Consider the following 13,584-nt stretch of genomic DNA (forward strand, 5'->3'; position numbering starts at 1 on the left):
CAGCGCTCGCAATCACTGTCTCACAAATATAAGAAATAAACGTAAAAATACTCTTCAGGTTTTGTTTATGTGCAAGTGAAATTCGAGGCCATTTGTTCTGTCAGATGTGTTTAGACATATTGTTAGACTCGTCCTGGATCCTTCATTTGAATTCTGACAGGAGGCTTTCATCCTGGCCCATTTTTTGACTTGTGTGTCTGACTGTGTGTCATTGCAGCAAAACCAGGTGTTACTAATCACAATAAACAGGGCCCTTTGGATTCAAGTGTTGCAGTAAGCCATGACTGTGACATGAGCCCGCATGAACGATATCACGACCTTGAAATCGAAGCAGCTTTGTAGAGTTCAGCCATCACAGACCTCTGCTTTTCCTGCTGTGATATGTCAAAATGTCTGCTGTGAGAGAGACTTTTAACCTTTTTCCTCCATTGAGTCTCGGCTTCTTGTAACTTTCTGCTTGACAGACCTTGAAGCAGGTCAGAGGGCAAAAGAAAAACACTGAAACACCAAATTGAAAAAGAGAAGCTGAAAGCAGAGGAAAAGATGCATCTTGAAACGTCACTTAATTCTCCTAGTGCTCGGAAAAAGAAACATCTGTTGCCTCTGGTGTATTTCTTGCTATAGGAATTTGGCGGAAAGACAACACAAGCTTGTGTATGTGACAGAGAAAGTGAAAGAAAAGAGATGGATAGTGAGAGAAAAGGAGGGGAAATGGAGAAGAAAACAGAGAGAAAGTGAGAGAACATAGAACATTAAGTGAACAGCTGCAGGATAAAGCTTCTCATTCAACCACAATAAGCTGAAGATGCTGAAAAGGGCGGAATGGAAATTAATTAAGACTAAAAATACCAGAACTGCCACGAGGAGGATGCTCCAACACAAAGGCTTTCAGTGAAGAGGCTAACGTTTAGCCTGAGACAGAAACACAGGAAAACTGAGAGCGACATGTAGTGACATAATAGGTCGAGAAATAAAGAGACAGAGACGAGTTTAAATATCATTTCATGGTCGCACATTTGGAGCCACAGATATTGATATTGATGATTACACAGTTCCTGTTGTCGAATCAAATTATTCTTGAATGAATTTTGTATAACCTGTTGTTAATAAATACAAAATATACAAACACACATTACAACGACCCTTTTTAAAGGTGCAGTATATTAGAATATACGTTTAAAAGATTCAGAAGTTTCTAAAAAAGTATAAATTATGAACAATATGTGAAGAAAAAACAGCTTTGACGTTATTTTCCAAGACATCTATTGAAGTAAGCATGCTAACCAGATAGCCTCTAGCCACTTTGTGCCTCAAGAGATGATAGTCCACCCCCCGGTGCTCCGAGCTCTCTATTCCGGACAGAGTCAGCTAATATGGCCATTTGCTAACTGCACTGCTCACTGAGTCAACTAGCTAACAGCAGCTACAGTTAGCAGCAGTGAGCGGCTATGTTTAGAGTTGTTTGGAGCATGAATTCAACAGGGGGCCAATCCCTACATATTGCACTTTTCAGCAATGTTTCAGAAAATGAAATATTTTTAACTCGTCAAAAGAATCTCTTTTTTCTAAATAACAAATTTTGTTCAATTTCATGCTTAAAAATTCAATCCAAAGCAATGCTGTTACTGACTTTTAAGTAACTTTCTTTGAAGTCAAGGCTGGATTTAAAAACCAGAGAAGTGGATACCTGCTCCCTGGCTTCAAAATTATAATATTCATTGCTTGTCAGTTGGTTTCGGTTTAATTTATAAATCAGTTTTAAATGTTGCACAACTTAAGGGGAGACATCACAGGTGAAAACATTCTTTTTGATGAGAGAATTGATCAGAAAACATTGACAAGTTCAGATTTTTTGTTCTGGAGATTTACCAAAAGTATTACATATTGAATTAGAAAAGCCCATGTGCGTATTTAAACATAAAATATCATCAGTGTTAGAAATCATTGGACATTATTTTACATGTAAACTAGTGGTAGATATGTGTGTGTTGTGTTTGCAGGTTTTGCAGGATGAATAGTGCTGTGACATTACTGTCTCATAAATGATTGTGTTAAAGAAGAGAAGAGTTCTGTAAATAGACCAACAAAGGACAAGAAGAGGAGATGAGAGTCACTAGGGAGTACAAAATAAATGACAGCGATTATGTAAAGGGCTCATTCTCTCACTCAGAGAGAACACAGTGCATGTAGCATAGAGAAGAAATAGAATGAATGGAGTGAAGGTGGGCTGAGTGACTGTAAAGAGACAACAGACTGAAGACAGTGAAGCAAAGTCATCCAATCCGAGGGAAAAGGACAAACTGAGCCTCACAGCAAATGCCTTTTAGAAAACCTTCAGACAACCTCTTACATGATGAAAGCTATTGTACTTGATGGCTTTCTGCTTTGATACGGTGCCTGTATCAATTCTGCATTTTATTCCAGATGTCTCCTTTTTTATGTCATGAGCCATCCCTCATATTGTTTGCCACCAACCTGCCAATAATGATTAAATTTCACTGAAGACTGTCTGCAGATGCTGATGACTGACAAGACGGGGCAGTACTGTTGAGTCACTGTAATAAAGTATTTGACACAATCCCATTCTGGCCCTGTTTCTTCAGGCTGAGACTGTAGTTTTTAATTCTTATCACCCAGAGTGGTGCTGCTCCTCTGTGCTGCATTTGATTGCATCTACTCGTCACTCCAGGTGGTTTTAAATCAGTCTGATCAGCTGGACTACAGAAACCTCATCACCAACAGGACTGTGATGTTGTGCTCTTGTGTGTTAAATAGTCAAAGCGATCAGAGAAAAGACATGTCATTCGAGTCATCAGGTCTCAAGTCATTGCAAGTCATCAATACAGTGACTTGGGTCGACCTGAGTTCAAGTCAGAATAAGTCCACATCTCTCTACACATATATAAGTTATGTTACTAAGTAGTTTTGGTGCATAAACCAAACCAAACTATGACCGTCTGACAGCAATAATAACAGTCCAAATGTCCTAATATGTCAGCAAGCTTTATTTTGAAAGTCTTACCAGACTGCATGTGTATTATTGTGATTTGCAGGTGCAAACCTGACGTTCGAGAGGTAGGTAGAGCGTCATAGTTTGAAACGTAAGGCCACTGACCAAGCTGCCGTATTTGACGAGTTGGGAATGAGAGTGCGTTGACTCGCAGCAGCGTGTGAACGTGGAATACAGCAGCATTCTTTGGGTTTGGCTGTTTTCAGAAATCAGCTTCCATCTAAATAATGTCTGATTAAAAATGTCAGACATAAACAGAGAAATGTTTTGTAGATCAAAAGGAAACGGGGACCATTAAGAAACATCCTGCCATTCACCCGAGCCACGTCTGCTTCTAATCTGCAGGTTCATGTGTGTGTGAGTGAGTGCATGTGTGAATGTGTGAGCGTGTACCTTTGTGAATCTATGCATACCATCGCTTCTTTGCACAGATTCAAACATCTGGGGGTGTGCATGCATACTGTGCCTTTGTGCCTGTGTGTGTTTGTGTATTGGGACAAAGGAAGAATTCAGACTTGTGCTGCAGACTCTGGGGGGGGGGTGGGGGTTGTGTCATTCAGACCTCCACTTCCACACTTAAAGAATCCATTAGCAACCTTTTCAACGCGACTATTTTGGCAATTCAAATAAAAGAGGGTCTCCTGACCTTTATTGAATGCCACAGCATATGCAGACCACACACAGTATACACAGCCTCTCCAAATTACTGATGGCTGTGAAATGCCACGCACCGTCAGCAGGTAATGAGGTAGGAGCCGGCAGGGGAGGCTGCAAAATATCAACAGTGAGTGACGATGGGATAAACTGGATTAGCTTTAATACTGCTGCTGCAGAGCTTCCGAGGGAAAGCAAAGGTTATAAAAATGTGTATATTCAGCTGCCGTGGGGAGGATGAGCTTGGGACTCAGACATTCAGAGAAAAGCTGCAACTTCAAAATCGGTTATCATATAATTAAACTTTGTACATCATTCTTGTGATTAATCAAGTAAAGTTTCAAAGCTCCATTAATCATGTTCTTGAGGACTTTGGGACGGTTAACGTTTCTGTAAACCACAGTTACGTCCAAGGCTCCCATTTTTACCAATCATGGCACATCATATAGTCGCCGGAATAAATGTTCGCTAAGTACGTTTCTACAAAAACACAGATACGTTTCAACTTAACATTCTTTAAGGTTGAATTTTCTATTTGTGATGCTTATGCTCTGGTTAGGTTTGGGCACAAAAACCACTTGGTTAGGGTGATGAAAACAACATGATTTGGCTTAAAATACCTGTTTTGATCACCACGATCACAGATGGAGATGAAATAGAGACTTTCTTCATCAACACAAAAACAGCTGGAAACATCCCCAGGTGTCCTTAAAAATATCCAGCAGTGTGACTGGATCTGTGGTCGGCTGTTTGGCAGCCTTGTTGGCTGTTATATCGCCACCTGCCTCCTGATGTGAGTCAGCTAATATAATAATATGTGAATGTGATATGCCACCTTGGACGAATCTATAGTTTGCAGAAATGTTACCTGCTAACATTATATCCTCCAACAACTCCAGGGAAAAAATATCTAGCTCTTTAGCTGCTAGAAGTCCCGCTTTCTTCACCAACTAGTTAATAACGTCTGTCTGTTGTTTGGTGCTGGGCAGGCTGCATACAGTGTGGAAAACCTTTAAGAGTGTGTCTTATGAAATTTCTTCACTGTTTAAAGCCTCGACACCCCCATGGTCTGGTGAAAACACAGGTGTTTTCACTAATGTCGCCTCTTCACAAGACTGTGTGGGAGTGAACAGACTGCACTGTGATTGGCAGCTCCCTCAATCTCCTCTTAGTTTTGTTGGATTTAGCAGGGCTATACTGTTATTATTCTTTTTAGGTCATAGAGCTTGGTCACATTATGTTATTCCAACCCAACCTTAACCTGAACAGAGGACAAAGTCATTAAAAACACCTCTTCATCAAAATACCAATTCCAAGAATAGAAAGAATAAACTTTTTAAAAGAGATTAATATGTTTATTATATTTACTTTTATTATATATTATCATTTGTTATTATTTTAACAAGTAAAGTAATGAAGACGGATGCAGTACACTCACACACTGTATATTCACACACAGCTCAGTGCAGCTCTGTGACCACATGAACACATATAGAAAATCATAAACCAGCTGAAGTGTGACACAGATGCACACACACGATAAAAACACACACATACACAAATAGACACAGAAGCAGACTGGTACGAACACACACACACACACACACACACACACACACACACACACACACACACACACACACACACACACAAACATAGACACATCAGGTTAGAGGGCAATGGAGGTCTGAGTGTCTCAGTTGGTCGACTTCATCTGTTTCCTATCATACTGGAACAGATCAGAGTTCTCCACAGGCACACACACACACACACACACACACACACACACACACACACACACACACACACACACACACACACACACACACACACACACACACACAGTCATTGACCCTGCCAGGTAAATTGCAGGTGTAGAGGATTTGTTACACAAAGCAACGGAGCATCTGTCATTTGACCTTTCATGCGGAGGGATTAATCCACGTCTCCCTCATTTATTATCCTCCTCTTCCTTTTTCTGTTTCTTGCCTTCCTTCACTCCTTCACTCCTTCTCTCTTCCTGTTTTCCTCTTCTCGCCTATCTCTTCTCCCCCTCTTTTTGCCCTCATCCCTCTCTCTACACTCATTCATAGTATTTCTCTGTCATCCATGCGATTCCACTCATCCAGTTCAGCACCAGCGTCTCTTGAGCGATATCACTGCTCAACAGCAAGCTGTGAATTCCTGCTGCAGTGTCTGATATCATCTTCACACACACACACACACACACACACACACACACACACACACTCTGGCAACAAAGTCAGAGCGGATGTGTGGTGTTGAGTAAGTTACAAGTAAAGTGAGACAGATGTAGATGCACAAAGAGAAATATGCATTAAAAAGTTTTCATTCTTTTTTTGTGAAGATAATCCTGTTGGACAGGATCACAGGATTTCATTCACTGACAAAGACAAAGGGTTTTAAAATCAAAGCTGCTCAGCCTTTTGGCATCGAAGAGAGAAAACATAGTGTTTGTTGAAAAAGAGAAGAAAGTGGATAATAGAAGAGACACATCCAGGTCAGAGTGAGTGAAGCAAAGTGCAAAGTTATTTCCACAGCAAATAAATATAATTTGAGTATCAAACAATCACTTACAGGCTTAAAAAGTGTCCCTAAACTGTTGTAGTTTGTACTGACCAGATTCATCACATGACAGAGCTACGCTATGAATATGTCACATGGGAAATCTGATATGAATGAAATATTTTCACATGTGAAAAGAAAATGATATCACATGTGAACAAGGACTGGTAATTGATTGTTATTCCACGTGTGAAATTGTCAATTTTCACATGTGAATTACACAAATTCATACCTTTTTAGTTTTTACACGTGACCCAACATTTTAAACATGTGAAAATAAAAGAATGTCGAATGTGAAATTTTCCTCTTCACATGTGAAAATCACAAAATCAAATATGTTTTAGCATGTGAACTGATATTTAAGCATGAAAAGACAATGATGTGCATGTGAACTGGACATTCTCACTTGTGATTTGCTTTTCCAACAAATGAATGAGAATTTCCACATGCAAAACAAAACATGGCAAATAAAATCACATGAAATGTGCTCCTTCACATGTGACTTCCATATTTTCATTCATGTTATCACGCAGTTGGCTATTTTCACACGTTGAAAGAAGACGAATCACATGTGAACCTGTCAATTTAAACATGTGATTGGCTTTTTTCAAATATGAATGAAAATTCCCATGTAAGAAATTCACATTTTTACAGTTCTTCATCAGGCTCTTGTCCGTCTAATAACTGTCATTGGGGGACAAACTGAACATCCTGTCTCCAGCAGCAAAGAATAGCATTTTACAGATAGAGATGCGATGATGTCATAACAACTGTTTACCTCTGTTGTTCTTTATTTTCAGGTATCAGATAAGCCTCAGAAATTGGGACATACATAAGAAATGCAAGGTAGAACACAAGGGAGCTATTATAAAGGGTGAAGATTAAAGAAGGGGGAGTAAAGAGAGGAGAATTAAGTTGGGACAGACGAGAGTGAGATGATGGCACAGGAAGAGATGTAATAGAAATGACAAAGAGAGGAAGGAATTAAAAACTGAAGCGAGAAGAGGAGGAGACCCACGGGGAAAGTTAGGGAGACATTTCTGCAAATGTTCTAGTGCTTAATTATTCGTGGTTTGCATATTTTTTACAAATGCTTTGGCAGGGAAAACCCTCTGGTCTTGCCAGAACAGCTCACAAAGGCGAGGCAAAAACAGAGGGACTGAGTTACATTTGAAAACACCGGCAATAAACAACTACTCCAGCTGTGTCCCTTTGTTCGATCATAAAATTTGGCTCTAATTGTTGGCTGGTTGATTGTTTTTTAGTGATGTGTGGATTTAAATATCTGATGCTGTTCACTTATTGTGTGTTTGTGATAAAAATGTCCAAAAGCAAACATGAAAACGACAGAAAATTAAAGGGACTGAGAGGGGAACAAAAATGCCTCTCAAATCATTGACTCAAAAGTTTTCTTTCATGTAAAGATTTTCTTTTAGCTTTAACTTCTCTGATGCACAGCTTCTAATTGTTGACTCGTGTATATCTGACAGCCTTTCCCATGGTTTGTCTGCAGGTACTACGCCATCTGCTGCCAGCCTCTGGTCTACCGGAACAAAATGACACCGATGCGAGTTGCTCTGATGATCGGCGGCTGCTGGGTGATTCCCACCTTCATCTCCTTCCTGCCCATCATGCAGGGCTGGAACAGCATTGGCATCGACCACCTGGTGAGTACTGAAGTGTGTGTGCATGTTTGTGTGTGTGTGTGTGTGTGTGTGTGTGTGCGTCAGGGGAAATCTCCTGAGGAGTTTGGGGATGGATGGAAATGGAATCAGAACTACTTGCATCTCCACAGGATATGCAAGTGTATGACTGCTGTTGAGTGGAAATTGAGTTGGCTGGAGGGAAGTAATAGAAGGACACAAAAATGACAAAACAAAACATATTTTACATAAATATAAATTGGTGTCCACATGTGCTCAGAAACAATTTATATCGGGCGGCGTTGTTTACAAGAATGAGGAAACTCTTCATGCACTGCTGTTGAAACAACATCAACATGTCAGACATGGAGACAGAAGGACAAGGCCACTGACACCACAGACATGGAGTCAAGCTGTTCCTTTATTTCGGTCTGCAAAAGTAGTTTTTAAAAGTTTTTTTAATGGGTGAGTCATTGTTACGAGAGTCTTGTTTGTGCAGTGAGGTTTGTTTAAATAAGTTTCGAGCTAGAATACAGAGAGAGGGACGGGGAGAAATTAGGACAGAGGCTCAGGATGGATGTGACCAAGCTGGTTGAACGTGTGAGAAAGAAAAATAAAGAGGTTAAAGGTTCATTTTTGACCTTGTAAAAGGCAACACAAGGTCTCATACATGGTGTTTCTGAAGCTTTAGCTGCAATTACAGTTCCTCAATTGCAATTCAGTCCAGCGATAAAGGTTTGTTAACTTGTTGGAACTTTATGAATCTGTCTTTACGTGACCTGCTTATAACTTTTATCAACAGTAAGAACCAGTGGCAAGAGGATTTTTCTATTTTTACAACAAGAAACTTGAATAATGCTACTTTTTTCTTTCCAGTTTGAAAACAGCACCCCTGACGATAATGTCACACGTGAATTTTGCCTTTATACATGTGGAAATAACAATTTCACATTTCACTCAAGTTTGATGGAAATCAATTACTAAAGGCGAGCGTTGATGAATAAAACAACAAAGCGATGTAGAGAAGAAAGACAAGAGAGTCAGACAGAGGTGTGCAGACAAACACAAGCATGACAGAGAGAGAGAGAGAGAGAGAGAGAGCATCCCCAGCCACTATTAACCTCGCTCGCCCCAGTCTGCTTTTATCCGAGCACCAGCGAGTGTTAGTTCTGAGCTGACTGTCAACAGGAGGACTGGCTGACTCATTTTTGGCAGCGTTAGCAGTGAGACACACACAACATACACATTTTTGTCTTCCTCTTCTTCTAACACACACAGACACACACACACATTCACAGAAGTTTACAGCAGTCTAAAGTTAGTGCCGTGCAGCAGCGGGCGGCAGCGTCTCTCTTTGGGTCTAATTAGAGCTGATGAATATTCTGAGTGGCCAGTCAGTTCTGGCAGAAACTGCAGCTCCGCAAACTCGACAAAACAACCAGAACTCAGGTGGTGCTGAACACACAACTCACTCAATTTTTAATGGTTCTGGTTGTTTTTTTTTTATGGCCCTGTGGAACAAACGTTACCTCACATTTTGAAGTTAGAAGTGGCCACCATGATGATTTTTTGCCAAAAATAGATTTTAAGCAGTGGAAAGTAACAAAGAACTGTACTGTGCTTTACTTGTTTATTTCCATTTTCTGCTATTAGTCTTCTCCACTACACTTCAGAGGCCAAGATTGTACTTTTTACTCTGCTGCATTTAATTAACAGCTTAAGTGACATTTATTTGGTGCACGTGAAGTAACTTAACTACGTCAGTAAGTTCAAATAAGTCACTGTTGACTTTTGCTTTCATGCTGAACATGAACATGGTCTCATGGGTGAGAGTCCTGTGCCTGTGTGACCAAACAGCCCATTTCCCAGGATTTAATGTTAGCATATAACGTTTCTGTAAACCACAGATATGTCCAAGGTTGTACTCAATGAGGCATATCACATGACATTATATGCTTATTAGTGGACTTTCACATCAGGAGGTGGAGGAGAAGAAGGTGGCGTTTTTACAAGCTACAAGGCTGCCAAACGGCCGACCGCAGTTTGAGTCTGTGGGGATGTATCGGACCATCGCCATGTTGTTTTTGTGGCGATCAAAACAGGTATTCTCAGCCAAACCAGGATGTTTTCCTGACCCTAACCAAGTGGTTTTTGTGCCTAAACCTAAGCAGAGAATTTGTACAGTGTCGTGACCAGAGAGAAATGGAAAATTGAACCTAAACATTCGTAAAAGTCGCAACATAAACATTCATTTCGAACTGATCTGTGGTTCTGCAGAAACACACATTTATTCTGGCAAATGGGTTGGACCCAACCATCGGACCTCAAACTCCATCCTGTTTTAATGTGTTGCTCTTTATACTACTTCACCTGACGTCCTTCCTCACTGCTGAAATACTCACTACTGCCACTAGAGTTTGCCGCCCAACAAGAAAAGTTATTATGGTTGTTATAAGCTGCTTTCACAGTTGACCTATATAGACGTTATTTGGTGAGGACGGGCTGCCTTCTTGATGTTTCTGACATACAATTAAAAAATCTAATTGACTGAGTAAACAAAGTCACTTTCAAAGTCTTAGTGGATATACACAATGTTCATCTAAACCTTGAATTAAGTAAAAGTATAAAACGTTTTCAAAATACCAAAATTAATTCTCAGTCAGAGGGTTTTAAATTCATTTCAGAAAAAATAATTGCCTAAAGTTCAAGTTTATGTCCATAAATCTACCATAAAATAACATCTTCAGCCGTGAGCACTGAGATGAGAAAGCCTCCTCATACTTTAGATGTCTCTTAATATGCTCAGCCAATTAGCAATCACTTGATTTTAACGAGGTGTAAAGATGCTAAAATTTGCCACATGTAGCATCTGCAGAGTGTAGAGCTTCAAAGAGGTTTGGAACAACATCCGTATCAATTTTCCAGAGATGGTTCACACAAAATGTGACGGTGTCTTCAGTGAAGTCGTTTTCCTCCACGGCTGAAAAGATTAGGGAAGAATCAGTGACAAGAACTGCTTCCAGGGTGCCCTTTGGCAAAGTTTATGTGGAATAAATCTCTCAGTAAGACGTGTGATCACAGCTCCGCCTGCGCCTGCATGAAGCACAGATATAAAATAAATGCTTTGTCTTATTATCACACACTTTTACTTTACTCTCATCATTGTGTGCATTCATGCAGCAGGGCAGGTGACCTTAACGCTATACATGTTACACTCACACAACTCAGCCCATTCATAAAAAACAACCTGAGTTTTACACACGAGGGAGCCCGGCCCTGCAGATTGATCTCTGTGTTATTCAACTCATAGCCCTGAGCCGTGGTTTCCCACAGAGATAAGATGATAGCAGATGAAGAAGCGGGACTAGGACTTCACTGTGATTAATGGTGACGTGCAGAGCCTCCCTCTCCCTCAGGAGCCGTGTTCCCCCTTTTACTACGCAGTCTCAGCTGAGGAGAGCGTGGGATTTTAAGTGTTGTGAAGCCTGGAGGCACGGTGTAGAAGAGCAGAGCTGTCCATCAGCTCAACGCATGTGTTTACTCCGGGACTACTCAATATTCAACCTTTTACATAAATATATGTGCCAGTATGCGCATTTGTGTGCATGCATGTAATTGCATTGAGTCATTTGTGCATGACTGTAATGCTAATCTGTCTCAGGGCAGGTTTAATTTTAATGTGACTATAGCCTGAAATAACACATTTTAGTCATTGTGGTTTGTCAGCCAAGAACAGATAACGATGCTACAGAAGGCAGTTTTTTTTTTTTATTTGTTATAGTACTCAGATTACTTTTCGGTGGCAGCTGGTGCCTCAATGTAATATGTTCTCATGTTTTATAATAAGTCAGAATATGATTTGATCCCACCAGTGTGGCTAAGTGATAGAAATGTCCTCATTCAAAACCTCATTTAAAAAACTGACTAAATAAGAAATCACCTATACGAGCATTTTCCAGGCTTACAGCCGGTTTTGACGCTCAACACATCGTCATACCTAAACAATTAAATAGGCCAACTGCCAGTGCCAAACAACATGATCGTGCAGCATACCAGTGACAGACATACTGGACCTTCATTGTACGCTTGCAGTTTGGCTAGGTTTAGGAAAACATTGTGATTTGGATGAAAATAACAACATTACTTCAGCTACAAATGTACATACCTGTAAATGTTCTTATGTACGTGATGTAACTTAATGACGATAGTTACCTAAAATAGCTCACCTAAAACTGGCTTTCTTCTCTTCTCTTCTTCTCTCTGATTTGATTTCTTTTACTAGATTGAGCAGAGGCGCCACAGCGAGGGCAGCAACTCCACATCCTGTGTCTTCATGGTCAACAAGCCATACGCCCTCACCTGCTCTGTGGTGGCCTTCTACATCCCTCTGGTCCTCATGGTGCTGGCCTACCAGAGGATCTACGTCACCGCCCGAGCACACGCCCTGCAGATCAGCATGCTGCAGCGGGCGGGAGGAGCAGCCGGTTCAACAACAGACTCTGCTGACCATCAGCGAAACCACCGTATGCGAACAGAAACTAAGGCAGCAAAGACTCTGTGCATCATTATGGGATGTTTCTGCCTCTGCTGGGCACCGTTCTTCGTCACCAATGTGGTGGACCCGTTTATAGACTACACAGTGCCAGACAAACTGTGGGCGGCCTGCCTGTGGCTGGGCTACATCAACTCCATGCTGAACCCCATCCTCTACGCCTTCCTCAACAAGTCCTTCCGCCGTGCCTTCCTCATCATCCTGTGCTGTGGGAGGAAGAGGTACCGCAGGCCGTCCATCCTGGGGTCCGGCGCTCCCTGCACAGCCACGCAGATCAACGGCTCCACACATGTTCTCAAGTAAGTTCTCTGAATCATTTCAGTGTTCGGGTCTGGATCCATGTGATCAGGCACTCCTTTAAATCTTTAATCTTGCAAGCATAATGTTAGCTTCCTGGCTAAAAAACAAAATTATGACCTTTTCTTAAGAGTATATAGCTATCCTTCAAAATATCACTGCTTTATTTCTGAAATCTGAGGTTTTTTTTACCCCAACGTCGGCTTTCATCTTCTCCACACGTTTCAGATAATAAATCTTTAGTCCCCCCTGCAGTTTTTTGTTGTTTATCTCCTGAAACCATGACTTCCTCCTCAGTCTCTCATAATTTCTGCAGCTGTTATCTCACTGAATACAGTAGGAGCCATTTATCTTTCATCTGCCCTGCGTGCTGTAATTACTGCAGACATTTCCTGAATAATGTTCAGCAGGGTTAAATGGCAAGTCGCGACAGCTCATTGTGATAAAACTGATTTGTTTTCAGGTGTTACAGACCACTTTATCTCTGTAGATACACTCCCTCCCTCTCCACACTCTCGAACGCAGAGCCTTGACTCTTCTCTCCTCTGACCTATTACTGTTTCTAAACATAGAACACATGTTTCACAGTGATAAGAGTATGACGTTCAACATGTACATCATGGTGACCTATTGCGTATATAATCTTCATATTTCTCCTGGTCCTCTGTCTCTAACAGCTGGATAGGACGATCGTATCTGCGGGCCAATAATAACGAATGCAGTACAGCATCCTTGTTAATCCTGTGAGGGTCAAATAATCTGACTACCTATGTATGTGACATGTATTAATAATATATATATATATATATATATATATATATATATATATATATATATATATA

The 13,584-nt window shown here is 40.8% G+C and overlaps 1 protein-coding gene across 1 annotated transcript in view; it reads left to right on the forward strand.

Moving 5' to 3' along the window:
• htr4 (5-hydroxytryptamine receptor 4) overlaps positions 1–12,748 on the forward strand; it is a 32,193-nt gene extending 19,445 nt beyond the window's left edge. Inside the window, exons 3-4 of the mRNA XM_073487565.1 lie at positions 7,764–7,917; positions 12,176–12,748. Coding sequence (XP_073343666.1) covers positions 7,764–7,917; positions 12,176–12,748 — 727 coding nt within the window. The remainder of the gene's footprint in view (positions 1–7,763; positions 7,918–12,175) is intronic.
• Positions 12,749–13,584: the final 836 nt, after the last annotated feature.

This window comes from Pagrus major, chromosome 18 (assembly GCF_040436345.1).
Source record: "Pagrus major chromosome 18, Pma_NU_1.0".
Lineage (NCBI taxonomy): Eukaryota > Metazoa > Chordata > Actinopteri > Spariformes > Sparidae > Pagrus > Pagrus major.